Below are 15,501 nucleotides of genomic sequence, written 5' to 3'. Positions count from 1 at the left end.
ACACTACATTCCTGGCAGTGTGATTGACAAGAGAATCTCCATAAGAAGCACCCAGTACATTCTGTAAAGTGGTTGGCATTAGGAAGGGCATAGAGCTGTAGAAACAAAACCAAAACAAACTATGGAACTTAGTGCAGCCTCTGGCCTTGTCAGTTCCTGTCAAATTATCCAACCCATGCTAGCATGGAAAACGAATGTGAAATATTGATGATAGTTATATGTGCATGCTTGCATATGCACATACATGCATACATACATTACACACAAACAATATATACCTGTATTTTTGATGAATAATCTTCTTTTTTATTTTCTAGTGATCAAATGTAAAAATCCCAGACATTTCCGATGTGGTTCAGGGAAATGTTTGCCATTACCTGTTCGTTGTGATGGCCACGATGACTGCGGAGATGGAACTGATGAAATTGACTGCAGTACGTTAATATTTCCTATTGATTTCAATTTAAATATCCAAGGTCAAGTGTGCCTTCCATCTTTTCAGTTTCAACCAAAGAAGGTACCATTGAAATATTGGGAGATTTAGCTGAATTTACCCTCTTGCTAATTATATTTCATAATTTCTATTGTCCTGTATCAAGGAATTTTGTCAATCTTAAAAATATTTTGTTGTTACTGTGAGCAATGAGAAGACAACTGGTCTGAAATGTTAACATCTCACAGTCTAGGTAGGTGGCGCTGCAAGCTGATCTAGGTGTATACACACCATTTGTCGACAAGTGAGATATACTCTCCATGACAAAATGCAGTGAGTAGCTTGTTCCCCAGTTCGAATGTGCATCAAGTATATTCAGACCGATAATAACATTGCAATTTTACTTATCACTGCTTAGCATTCTCCCTCTGTAATTTGTTGTTACTGTTGTTGGTTAGTCTTGATTGAGCTGACCTGTGGTTAAAGGGCTCCCAACTCTGGCTACATTGTCTCCTATTGAATCTGTTTTGCAGTTTGTTAATCCTGTAATTCAGAGGAGATTTGGATGATGTTTCTAATAGAAAGCTTGCTCGCTGATTGATTGCTTCATGCTCTTGTTTCAATGGGGCTGGGAACATTCCAAGTTAGTGTTCTCAGAGACATCATCATGCATAGAGCTGACCAGGTCTGCCAGAGCTCTCTCCGTCGCTAGTTGTCCCATGCCAGCGCCTCTGTACCCTCCCAAGGTGACGTTGAGCTCTAGAGATCTTTCCCAATCCCATCCAACCATCTGGTGTAAAACCTTCCATCAGGCTCCTTTCAGCCCACAGCTGCTGCATTGAATGAGAGTAAAGCCATGGTAGTTTGATCTAGCAGGAGATGGAGGACATGTCTGTACCACATGTGATAGACAGCTGTGTGGTGGGAGGCTGTGTAGGCACTGATGTATTCTTTGTTGGAATCATGGTAGTAGAATAGGTGACTGTATAGCAAGCTGGAGCCACTCTTAGAAATTCTTGTGTGCAACAGTGCTGGATTAGCAACATCTGTAGAGCAGTGGGCAAAATAACATGCAATATTTAGTTTTGTCCTTCGATTTACTGGTGCTCCAGTATGGCTGCAATTGGAATAAAGTACAAAGAGATGTTGAACATGATGGTGACATTGGAATGAGCTGGATGGAAATGAATCACTTTTACATCGTTAAGCTAATGAGAAGGTGATTACATAGTTATTCAATTGCTGAGACATGACAAAACAAATGTTTTTCATATTACAGCCTAATATCTTATAAAAAGGAAGGACAAAGGTAGATATTGCGGTGCAAATTACAGGGTGTCCACAAAGTCTGGGTACACAGGGATTAACACATACTTTAAGAAATTATTATTTCTTATATTTAATTGTTTATGTTATGATTTTATTTACTCCATGTAGCCAGACTTTGTGGACACCCTGTATAGAAAGGGAACACTTGCAATTAAACATCTACTGGGTCTGTGCTGATATGGGGGTGTAGGGGTGGGCTAAACAGTAGCAATAACAATTAACAATTACATGAGGAATTAAAAAGCTTACATATAATATCTCTTGTACCTTGGCAGATTGCACGTGTTCAAACGAAGAGTTCACCTGTAAATCTTGTGATTGTATCCCTGCACAGAAGTTGTGTGATGGTGTCCCTGACTGCCCTCATGAGGATGATGAAATATGCCGTAAGTGTTTTCCTTTCTTCATCTTCTTCTCATTCTTCTTCTGTTCATTCTTCTCCTCCTCCTCCTCTCTCCTCCACCTTGCTCTGTACTTGTAGCTCAACCACCAACAACTTTCTCATATTAATATCCCACTTTTGCACAATCGACAGACATGCTCTCCTCCCACACAGTAAGTAGTTTCCTTAACTTTTTTATCAGCAATGTATATATAGCCATGAAGAAGGAGCTTTCTGCAATAACGTGCTGTTTTAGTGAATTCTATGATCAAACTGGGGATAAAATGATTTACTTTAAAAAAAAAAATGTAATTAAACAGTAAACTATTTTTGACCTTGTTAAATCTTAAGTGCCTAATTGGTCAATTGGTCATTAAACTATGTATATAGGAATGTCTTTTTTTATTATTGTCTCTGTTCGGCTTTATGTCCATTCTGTATTGTGTCCATTTGACTTCTTGGCTTTGGCTTCTTTGTCCTTCAGCCAAAGTGCATTCAACATCCTGTCCACACACAATATCCAGATGTCTTGGTTTTCTATTGTTCATCCTTGTTTTCAAGCAATAATCCTGTTTTATTAATTAATTTTACTTTAATTTCCACCCTAAATCTCCATAAATATTTTGCAGTTTTTTTTTTTTTTATGTACGTGGTTTTTAAAACTCTTTCTAGCCTTTTGGAAGTACATCTTTGATTTAAAACTTTTGTTTTCATTAAAGTATTTTGAAAATCTTCACTTGAGCCCAATTTTAATGATGCATGTAGCTTGCAAAGACTTATTGGAGCAAGCGAAATCAGGATGGCACCTGTGCCCAGCGTTGCCTTTCTGGCACTTGTGCCCATGACATGTGTAAGGATTTTCGAGCGAGGTCGTTGCCAGTGCCCCTGGACTGGCTCTTGTGCGGGTGGCACATAAAATACTCCATTTTGAGCGTGGCCGTTGCCAGTACCGCCTGACTGGCCTTTGTGCTGGTGGCACATAAAAGCACCCACTACACTCTCGGAGTGGTTGGCGTTAGGAAGGGCATCCAGCTGTAGAAACTCTGCCAAATCAGATTGGAGCCTGGTGTAGCCATCTGGTCTCACTAGTCCTCAGTCAAACCGTCCAACTCATGCTAGCATGGAAAGCGGACGTTAAATGATGATGATGATGATGTAGTTAATCAGGATTTGAACTTTGTATGGTTGGATTCAAAGCCATAGTAGCCTGGCCAACAATTCCTTGATACCATTAACCAACTAATAATCCAATGGTATTCACCAATAATTTCATAAACGTTTGTGTTGTTGTCTTGTCAGAATTTCATATTCTGTAGTTACCTTTTAATTGTTTCAGTCATGAGATGGTGGCCATGCTGGGGTACTGCCTTGACCCCCAGTACTTATTTTATCTTTTAAGGCTAATACTTATTTTGTTGGTCTCTTTTGCTGAACTGCTAAGTTACGAGGGCATAAACACACCAATACCTGTTGTCAAGCAGTGGTGGGGAACAAACACAGACACAAAGACACATGCACATATATCATCATCATCATCACTACCATCATCATCATCATCATCATCATCATCATCCTCCTCATCATTTAACGTCTGTTTTCCATGGGTTACGACAGGCTTCTTTTCAGTTTCCGTTTACCAAATCCACTCACAAGGCTTTGGTTGGCCCAAGGCCATAGTAGAAGACATTTGCCCAAATAAAAAAGTAAAAGATATTGTAAACTATCTTATAAAGTTCATTCTTTCTTTTGCCAGGCTGCAAACCTGGAGAGTTCACCTGTTCCAATGGGGAATGCATTGACAATGAAAAGGTATGCGATGGGGAATCAGACTGCAATGACACTCTTGATGAACAGATATGTCGAACAAACAGTGAGTTGATATTTATTTTTTATGACTCTTGATGTCAAAGTATGAATTAAATGCTAAAACTTAAAAGCAATACATATCCAGTATTTTAAGCACTAATTTGAGAAGGAAAAGATTTGTGTGGTTTGCCTATCCACCATGCATTCATACCATGTAGTTCTGGGTTCACTACATCAATGGCTTTTTCCTGTTCCCATGCGAATATTTGTCCCTTAGCACTGAACATATTTACCAGTTCTACCCTCATCCCACCAAATATTGTCAGTGTTATTTCTGTGGCTTATATAACCAATCAGGGGCAAGCTGATGGAAATAGCCAATCAGAGGCAAGCTGAAATAACCAATCAGAGCAAAGAACTCCCAGCCTTACCAGCTCATGTCAAGCTGTCCAACTCATGCCAGCATAGAAAAACAGACATTAAATGATGATGATGATATAAAGTGAAATATTTACATGCAAATTTTCCAGCTTTAAAAGAAAAATCTCTTCTTTTTGTTATGGAGATGTACTTGCATAGCAAGTGACCTGATCTGAGATCGTGTGCTGGAATGAAAACAATTGCAGCATGGAAGGTGTTTATAAGCCATTTAAGAAACACACAAAAACCATTAGATTCACTTCAACATTTAAAGTTAATTTTCCAAAATATTTTCATCGCTTTAAGCCCACGACCTGTTCACTGACAAAATTCCGATTCATATATATATATATATATCTATATATATATATACAATTGCAGCATGGAAGGTGTTTATAAGTCTTTTAAAAACACACAAAAACCGTTAGATTCACTTCAACATTTAAATTTAATTTTCCAAAATATTTTCATCGCTTTGAGACTGCGACCTGTTCACTGACAAAATTCCATCACGTTTTTTGTGTGTTTCTTAAATGGCTTATAAACACTTTCCACGCTGCAATTGTCTTCTTTTTGTTGTTAATGTATAATGTTATGTCCCCTCGTTGTCATCTGTTTGTACTTAAACACTGTTTTAACACTCCGTTCTATTACAGAGACTACACCTTATCCTTCTGAATACACTTCGCGTAAGTATCCTTTCCTCCTCCCCCTCTATTTTTTTGTGATTTATTTCATGTTTACTTATTTACTAAGGCTGAAAGCATCTGTTATTGCTTTAATATTTATTGATCTCTAACTGGCACCAGGCCATGTATTAAGAACAGGAGGTCATATAAATGACCTCAGTATTTGGCCTGGTCTTCATTTGATCCCCAGCTGAAGGGAAATAAAAAAAAGCAAAGAAATGCCACAAAAGTTACAGGGTGGACCAAAAAGGCACTCACCAAGATTAAAACTCAATGGAATTGCCAAAGATATGCTTCAGTTTTTCTAGAATTGAATGAAATAAAATGAAATACTGATGAATACAAACATACTTCTGCATGATGAACAAAATTGATAATAATAATAATAATAATAATAATGATGATGATGATGATGATGATAATAATAATAATAATGGTTTCAAATTTTAGCACATGGTCAGCAAGTTTAGGGTGGGGAAAGTCAATTACACTGACCCCAGTGTGTAACTGGTACTTATTTCCTCGACCCCAAAACAATGAAAGGCAAAGTTGACTTCAGTGGAATTTGAACTCAGAATGTAAAGATGGACAAAATGCCACTAAGCAGAGGATGAGGGCTAGGGTTAGGGTTAGTCAACCTCAGTGGAATTTGAACTCAGAATTTAAGGGCAGATGAAATTCCACTAAGCATTTTGTCTGGTGTGCTAATGATTCTGCCAGCTCACTGCCTCTCACGTAATATCAATAAAATGTCAAATGTTTTGGTGCTTGACTTCTGGCCCACCCTGTAGTTTTGTTCAATGTTCTGTTCATTCACTCTGACATCGTCTTTCCTACCTACAGAATGATAAACACTTTCTTTCCCTTGTATTTCTTGTTGTTGAATAGGAGTGATTGATCGTCTGGCTGTGTTTTTAAAGTTTAGCATGTTTTAATGGCTGTAGTTTGTCTGCTGTTAGGACTTGAAATACAGGTAAAAAGTACATAATAACGACTATGCAATGTTCCGCAAGACTTTGTGTGATTGTATCCAGAACATATTTTGTATATCCCATGCATTTGAAGACATTTATATCAATATTTACTTACATAAATATATTTTTTTAATTACAAGTGGGTTGAAAGTTTATTAGTTTAAATGTTGTTTTTGCAGCCAGAAAAATAGAAGGAACCACTCTATTGCCTTTGATAACAGAAATATTCGGAACAGAACAGCCTACAGGTAGCTTAACCTATGAAGTATTCCTTTTATTTTTCAAATTATTTCTTCTTGAGAATAAAAAATAATATCGTTTATTAATTAAAAATTAGAAACAAGCAACAGGTCCGTTGATAAGGTTTGCTCACCTGTTTAACATTTGCCTGGTAGTCTCACGTCATGGATTATGACACTACAGAGGGCCTGTCGCTCCATATTTGCTTCTAATGATATTTTAATATTTTATATATATTAAAACATGAATAGCAGAAAAGCTAATAACACTGATGTCAGTTATATCGATGTTCAGAGAAATGTAATGACAGGCAGAGTATAAAGAAAATGAACAAGCAATATATACAGATATGTGGTGTGTGTCATGTTTATTGGCTTAGTGGTCTTTTCTGCTTCAGTTTGATTCTTGTAATAATCTAATATGAAGGTGCATGGCCTAGTGGTTAGGCTGTTGCACTTACGATCGCTAGATCGTTGGTTTGATTCCCTGGTTGGGTAACATGTTGTGTTCTTGAGTAAAACACTTTATTTCACATTGCTTCAGTCCACCCAGCTGGCAAAAATGACTAGTACCAGTAATTCAAAGGGCCAGCCTTGTCACATTCTGTGACTCACTGAATCTCCTTGAGAACTACATTAAGGGAATGCGCTCTATGGATTACTCAGCCACTTGTATGTTAATTCCACAAGCAGGATGTTCCATTGATCAGATCAACTGGACCCCTCATTGTCATAACCGATGGAGTGTCAGTTAGTTAATGCTATAAATTTCATATCTTATGATATATCGCCATCATTGGACACCTATTTTCCTTACACACATTACATATGAAGATTATGTATTAAAATCAATAATGGATTAATTATCCTCACTACTCTCAACACCACCACCACCATTACTGATCATCTTCGCATCATCACCCTCCTTTTTGAATTCGTTATATTCCTTCATTGTATAATGAATATATATATATAAATGTTATATAAAATAAATAAATAAATAAACAAAGCAACAACTAGACACCACATGATATATCATATATTGCTATATTTAGCTGATGAAATGTCATTAGAATCAATATTGACTCCCATAATTATGATTTCAGTATAATTCCAATAATATACCAGTTTTGATATTTATCTATTTTATATCTTCTCTCACATAAAAGAACAGAATACATTGCAAAAAAAATCATACAAGATGAATGTAACGATATTAAACCATGGTTTATCCATCTTTCTTAATCATTTAACTTCTATTTTCCTTGCTGTCATGGATTATTCAACATGTATATTTGGTGAGGATTCCTAGGCATGCAAAGGCTACAGTAAAACTTTGTCATACAAAATCCAACTAAAATTGTTACTGCAATGATTTATTAAAAAAGTTAATGATATGATATATCAACTCTTGTTATGTAAACTGATGTTTCCATGTTCTATAGAAACGATTTCATACTTGTACATTGGTGATATATTTATGAATTTACTGATATATGTTTTATGCTTGTTCTTTAATCTGGCTGTTGATATTTTGGTAATGTCTTCTAAAATTGATAATCTCGAAAATTGTCTCTTGCTGCCAGAAAGCCTTCAAGCAACAGAAATAACAACAAAAATACCGACAATTATGGGAACAACACCAGTTGCATCAACTGCACCAGTTATATCAACAACATGGCAAACCATTTCAACAGAGACACCAGTTATGTGGACGACAGAAGGGAAGACTTGTGTTGATATCAATGGTCTGTCAAGCACAACTTATATCAAAGACGAGTGGATACAAACTACAGACAATACCGTTCCAGGATACCGTTTAAGACCACTTGATGCACAAGGCAGACATGGAGAGGAAGTGTTTGAGAGTTCGGCTGCACTTGTTGTGATTACTGTCCAACTGAGTGAGAATTATGATGTGTCTTTGGGCAGTTTAAAGCTAATTGTTCACAAAAATATTAAAAGCTTTATGATAAAGTACAGCAAAGTAGGAGCAGATCATTATAAGCCATTTGGAAAGGTAGTTACTGAGTAATATAATTGTTGTCTTTTATAAAACTTCATTTTACAAATAATTAACAAAGTTTTTAGAATATTTCAAATATAAATGGAATTCTTTCATGAAATCAAAAAGAATTCTACAACTTGTAACGTTGCTGATTTGTCAGTATTGAATTCAACATCAATCACTGGTCAAAATGAAATCTCATTTCTGTTTGTAGAGACCTGTGTCATCGTTTGATAGAATCAGTATATGAATGGTAAAATGACCTATTGACAGAATCGGTAGAACATTGGAGAAATGTTTGAATTCTGAGTTCATATGCTGGAGAAAACGTTAATGTTTTACCTATCCAGGGTCAATGAACTGTCTACCATTCATGTAAAACGCTTAAATTTCCTGCTTTTTCTCTCTCTCTCTCTCCATCAGTCGACTTCTAATTTGAAAAGATTGTGGCTGAATAAAACCAGTGTCCTTTACTCCTTACAAATGTGGAAAGGGATAAAATGTAGTGTCTAATAACCTCTTCATATTTCACCTGCCACAGGAGGCGCAATGGCCCAGTGGTTAGGGCAGCGGATTCGCGGTCATAGGATCGCGGTTTCGATTCCCAGACCGGGTGTTGTGAGTGTTTATTGAGCGAAAACACCTAAAAGCTCCACGAGGCTCCGGCAGGGGATGGTGGCGAACCCTGCTGTACTCTTTCACCACAACTTTCTCTCACTCTTACTTCCTGTTTCTGTTGTGCCTGTAATTCAAAGGGTCAGCCTTGTCACACTGTGTCACGCTGAATATCCCCGAGAACTACGTTAAGGGTACACGTGTCTGTGGAGTGCTCAACCACATGTATGTTAATTTCACGAGCAGGCTGTTCCGTTGATCAACTGGAACCCTCGACGTCATAATCGACGGAGTGCCAACAACAACAATTTCACCTGCCACAAATTCTGGTCAAAGAAACCAGTAAATGTTCTGGAATCTGATATTTTGAGATACTGTATAATACAGAGAAGATAAAACGAAATCTCCTGCTATTTGTCTGTCTATCTCACTCCCTGTCTGTCTATATACATACATACATACACACACACACATATCGTGCATAAACATTTCAATGAATATTTGTAATTACTACAATATCCTTTTCCTTTCATCAAAGATTTATGATTTAATTTAAATCTTGGTCATGTTTCAAGGAGAGTACATAAAGGAGTCAGTTTCATAAAATTTGATGCTATTTTGAATACATATCATCAAAGATATACCATGTTGGATAGAACTGGCACCAAATTTCACATCACAGTAACGATTTAGGAATAAAGGACATGTCTTCATAATATTTCTGAGATTCATTTATTTGTGATTTAAGATTTCATCTTATTACAAGATTTAGGGAAATGATTCTTTGACTGAACTCTTTGATTCCAGAATGTTTGATGAGATTTTTGATATTTTCAGCAATTTTCTGCTACTGATTCTGTATATTTCCCAACTGGTTTCCAAGCCCATCGCATACAAATATTTATAATTGATACATTTGACGTTAGTAAAAGTGTGAAAATCTTATTGGATATCCACGGCTGTTTTGAACCAGTGTTTCGTAAGTAACAACTAAAAGAGAAGCTGTTTATTCACACAAGTCTGTGTTGTCGTCATCACCTTTGTTACCAAACGTTCACTGTCTGTGATTCTGTGTTTTGCTCTGGTTTCTTCTTCAGTTCGTCTTTGTCTATATTACTTTGCATTTGTCATATGTTCTGGAAAATATAGTAAATATTTGTTAGTTTCATGTTTTTTGTAATTGATATCTAAAGAAATTATGTTGTTTGTTGTTGATTGTTTTGTTTAAAGGAATTTAAGGCACAAAAATGTAAGGGAGATGGAGTAGTTTTAAGGTTAATGAATTTCATTGTAAAAGAGTTAAAAATCCTCAACATATTTAAGGTTAATCAGTTCTGCTTTACATAAATAACTGAGAAAGAAAAGCAAACTTTAAGTAGATTTCTTAATGAGAGATGGATAGACATTTTCCAATTTTAAAAAGAATAACATGTAGTATTTCAGATGAAAACTATTCATACTCAAAATTGTAATTTTTCAAACAATTCTATTTTTGGTATGTTCCATTATTTTATGTTCCCATCATTACCATTATCTGACTTTCTCTCTAAAATATTTGAAAGTAACATCATGGCTTTTCGCTAAATTTTGGCATAAAAATATTGATTTTAACAGAATTTATTATTTTGAATTGAACAATGTATAATCTTTCATATCTAAATTCACTACTTAAAGATTTCTAACAAACCATATTAGTATAATATCTACCACATTTTCTTGTGTTTGTTACTATATTCTGATGCCTAGGCCAAATTATCTTTATATATAATAATATAATTATCATAGACATCAATGTGAATATTGACCCAGCATTTAATAATGGTGTTGTAATGGTTGTTGTTGCTGTCTTTTTTTCCAGTCATTATTCCAGAATATGTTGATATTATGTCCAGTGTCATGTCGTATCTATTCAGTTATATTTTAAAAATTTCTTTTGTGGTTTTCAAGTTTTTGTCATTTTACCTATTCCTATTTCCCCTGAAGTAAAGTTCTTCTTTACTGATTTTCTTGTGAGGGTTTGTGATGAAGACTGCAACTGTTTATGTTGAATATAGTGTATATTATATAGTGTATATTATATATGAAATTATTAATAAATCATAATTGTATAGAAAAGCAAAACAATTTGGTCATAGAAAACAGTGTTTCTGAACTGGAATTTATGTGAGATTTTTTTAGGAGTCCATGCAAGGAAAATGGTAAATTGGGTATACACAGTTGTATATTAAGGGTCTGTGAAAATTGTTTGCTGTAGATGTGTTTATTACAAGAAACGGTTATGCTTCTTTCCCTCATTGTTTTACATGGTTCAAACTATACAAGTTAATGTGTGAAATAAATGAAACAGGAATTTTTAAAGAAGAATCTGTACAACTAGTTTTTGAACACAAATGAGTATAAGGGTCCAGCAGAGTACAATATTAATGAAAGGGGTCCATAGATGAAAAATGGTTGAGATCCACTGATATAGAGCAGGGGTTTTCAAACTGTGGTCCGCAAGGACAATGCAGGGGGTCCGTGAACAGCAAATACTTTTTATGGGCAATTTGATTTTATATATGTTTTTTAATCGAAATCTTTTAATTGACAATAAACCTATTTTGTTAAATACTGTTAAATAAATAAATGTAAAAATATATGTTATTTTAAGCAAATATTTATGTGTAAGTTTCATAAGCGTTTATAAGGGAGTCCCTAAGGTAAAGCCTGAAATATAAAGGGGTCCATAAGTCAAAAAGTTTGAAAACCCCTGATATAGAGTATCAACAGTGAAATCCCTTGCTGCCAACACTGAAAGATGATCATTGATCCAGCGGACCCCATCAGTGTTTGAGTCATTGAGGTCTTGAATGTCTCCATCTGATTGGTTTGTACTACATCAGGATAGGATATTCTCCACAGAATCTTCCCCCCCACGTTTTTCATCTTGTGCCAGTTGAGGGACTCTTGTTTTGTGATGTGAAGCCTTACCAGGGCCTTCTGTCTCACGTACCATTTTGTCCTGTTAGAGATGAAGCCCCTAATACATTTAATAAAGCAGTAGAGATTAACCCTCAGGAGAATGACCGTTTGTCTCATATAAATCTGGGGTCATTGTAAGGTATAATGTCCATGGTAAGTCAAAAGCCCAGAGGGACCTTTGACATCGATATAGTCCTCAGTGGTAAGAGTAACCACATGCTGGCTCATCTTGCGACCATTGGGGAACTATTTTATGATGTCTTCTATAAGTAAAAACTACTTAATACTTTGCTGTCAATGGCCATGAGAGACATTTCAAACCTCATTTATTCATTATTTATTGAAGGTTTTAAAGATGTAAATATATTTGAAAACTTCAACAATGTAACAGAAGCATAATAATGTATTGAGAAATCAGCATTATTTACATTTATTGCTGTCTGTTGGGTAATATTAAATTTTTGATGCTGGTTCAATAGTGAGGTGTATATATCTTCGTGTCTGATGTATTTACTGCTGATTGACAATTTGGGGTTTTGCAGTTCTACAGAACATCAATATTATGTAAATCTTTATTTGACATTAATAGAATAGAGGGACATTAATAAATTTATTGGTAACAGTTTCATGTTTGTTGCTTGGTGTGGTTGATGTTGCTATTTTGGTAATGTCTTCTAATATTGATAATCTTGAAAATTGTCTCTTGCCACTAGAACTCCCACCAACAGGAATGACACCAATAACAACAACACCATCAACAACAGCAACAATACCAATTACATTAACAGCAACACCAATTGCATCAACAACAGAAGGGAAGACTTGTGTTGATATCAATGGTCTGTCAAGCACAATTTATATCAAAGACGAGTGGATACAAACTACAGACAATACCGTTCCAGGATACCGTTTAAGACCACTTGGTGCACAAGGCAGACACGGAGAGGAAGTGTTTGAGAGTTCGGCTGCACTTGTTGTGATTACTGTCCAACTGAGTGAGAATTATGATGTGTCTTTGGGCAGTTTAAAGCTAATTGTTCACAAAAATATTAAAAGCTTTATGATAATGTACAGCAAAGTAGAAGCAGATCATTATAAGACATTTGGAAAGGTAGTTACTGAGTGATATAATTATTGCATTTTATGTAACACATAACTAGCAAAGTTTAATGGCTATTTTGTCTTAGAAATTTTCAAATGTAAAAGGAATTATTTCATGAAATTGAAAGGAATTCTACAACTTGTAACATTACTGATTTGTTAATATTGAATTCAATATCAGTCATCGGTCAAAATGACAATCTCATTTCTGTTTATAGAGACATGTGTCATTGTTTGATAGAATCAGCATATGGATGGTAAGATGACATATAGATAGAATCGGTAGAGCATTGGAGAAATATTTTAATTCTGAGTTAAAATGCTGAGTAATACGTTTTAATCCATCCAGGGTCAATGCACTTTCTACCATTCATACACAAGGCTTAAATTTTATTCTGCACTCTCTCTCTCTCTCGCTCTCTCTCTCTCGCTCTCTCTCTCTCGCTCTCTCTCTCTCGCTCTCTCTCTCTCTCTCTCTCGCTCTCTCTCTCTCTCTCTCTTTCTATCTCTCTCTCTCTCTCTTTCTATCTCTCTCCCTCTCACAGACACAGATCATCAGTCATCTAATGTGAAACGATTGTGACTGACTAAAAACGGTATCTTTTACGCTTTACAAATGAAAAAGGAAGAAAAAATGCTGTGTCTGATAACCTCGTCATATTTCACTTGATACAAATTCTGGCCAAAGAAATGACTAAGCATTGTTGGCTTGGATAAAGTGATATGCTGTATAACACAGAGAGGTTAAAAGGAAATAAACTGCTATCTATCTATCTATCTATCTATCTATCTATCTATCTATCTATCTATCTATCTATCTATCTATTTACTTGCTTACCTCACTCTCTGCATGTCTATATACACACACATATATTACATATATCACATGTAGTATTCAATGAATATTCATAATTACTGCAATTTCCTTTTCCTTTCATTAAAGATTTATGATTTAATTAAAATCTTGAGCTGATGATTTACAGAGTTAACATGAAGGATTCTGTTTCATGAAATTTGATTCTACTCACAGAAAATATCATCAACAATACATTATGTTGGATAGAATTGGCAAGGAATAAATGACATGTCTTCATAATATTTCTGTGATTCATCTATTAGTGATTTAAGATTTCCTCTTTTTGTGAAACTTAGTGAAATGATTCTCTGACTGAACTCTTCGATTCCAGAATGTTTGATGAGATTTTTGATATTTTCAGCAATTTTCTGCTACTGATTCTGTATATTTCCCAACTGGTTTCCAAGCCCATCGCATACAAATATTTATAACTGATAGATTTGATGCTAGTGAAAGTGTGAAAATCTTATTGGATATCCGCGGCTGTTTTGAACCAGTGTTTCGTAAGTAACAACTAAAAGAGAAGCTGTTTATTCACACAAGTCTGTGTTGTCGTCATCACCTTTGTTACCAAACGTTCACTGTCTGTGATTCTGTGATTTGCTCTGGTTTCTTCTTCAGTTCGTCTTTGTCTATATTACTTTGCATTTGTCATATGTTCTGGAAAATATAGTAAATATTTGTTAGTTTCATGTTTTTTGTAATTGATATCTAAAGAAATTATGTTGTTTGTTGTTGATTGTTTTGTTTAAAGGAATTTAAGACACAAAAATGTAAGGGAGATGGAATAATTTTAAGGTTAATGAATTTTGTTGAAAAAGAGTTAAAAATCCTCAACAGATTCAAGGTTTATCAGTTCTGCTTTACATAATAACCAAGAGAGGAAAGCAAACTTTAAGTATATTTCTTAATGACAGATTAATGGACATTTTCCAATTTTAAAGATAATAGCATGAAATATTTCAGATGATAACTCGATTTATACCAAAAATTTTAGACTTTTCAAACAATTCTATTTCCAATATGTTCTGTTACTTTGTGTTTCCATCATTACCATAATCCGACTTCCTCAATAAAATATTCGAAAGTAACATCATTGCCTCTTGCTACATTTGAAGTTAAACTATTGATTTTAACAGGGTTTATTGTTTAAAGAGAACAATACATATTTTCACTCATAAATATATAAAAATTTCTAATAAGCCATATTAGTATAATATCTGTATAATATTAGTATGATATCTGTATAATATTAGTGTAATATCTGTATAATATTAGTGTAATATCTGTATAATATTAGTGTAATATCTGTATAATATTAGTATAATATCTGTATAATATTAGTATGATATCTGTATAATATTAGTATAATATCTGTATAATATTAGTGTAATATCTGTATAATATTAGTATAATATCTGTATAATATTAGTATAATATTAGTATAATATCTGTATAATATTAGTGTAATATCTGTATAATATTAGTATAATATCTGTATAATATTAGTATAATATCTGCAGGGTTTTCCCATGTCTATTAGATTTCTGAAGTTTGGACCTGATTAGATATGATAATATCTCTCCTGTAATAATAAGTTAAATTAGAGACATTATTGTGAATACTGCCACCATTTCATAATGATGTTGTACTGGTTGTTGTTGCTGTCTTCTGTTTCATTCATTATT

At 34.6% G+C, this 15,501-nt stretch overlaps 1 protein-coding gene across 3 annotated transcripts in view; it reads left to right on the top strand.

The window, feature by feature from the left end:
- Window positions 1-13,089, top strand: part of LOC106874879 (SCO-spondin) — an 86,728-nt gene extending 73,639 nt beyond the window's left edge. For 2 of the 3 annotated variants that reach the window (XM_089343617.1, XM_089343615.1), the window contains exons 30-36: window positions 318-434; window positions 2,038-2,148; window positions 3,898-4,014; window positions 5,027-5,059; window positions 6,213-6,281; window positions 7,859-8,292; window positions 12,570-12,716. In XM_089343617.1, coding sequence (XP_089199743.1) covers window positions 318-434; window positions 2,038-2,148; window positions 3,898-4,014; window positions 5,027-5,059; window positions 6,213-6,281; window positions 7,859-8,292; window positions 12,570-12,590 — 902 coding nt within the window. In that variant the 3' untranslated portion in view covers window positions 12,591-12,716. Of the gene's footprint in view, window positions 1-317; window positions 435-2,037; window positions 2,149-3,897; window positions 4,015-5,026; window positions 5,060-6,212; window positions 6,282-7,858; window positions 8,293-12,569 lie in introns of all 3 variants that reach the window. The other variant, XM_089343616.1, reaches the window with a different exon arrangement.
- Window positions 13,090-15,501: the final 2,412 nt, after the last annotated feature.

Source organism: Octopus bimaculoides, chromosome 27 (assembly GCF_046866305.1).
Source record: "Octopus bimaculoides isolate indiv1 chromosome 27, ASM4686630v1, whole genome shotgun sequence".
NCBI lineage: Eukaryota > Metazoa > Mollusca > Cephalopoda > Octopoda > Octopodidae > Octopus > Octopus bimaculoides.
Note: the sequence above shows the minus strand (reverse complement) of the source record. Positions and strands in the feature narration are given on the sequence as shown.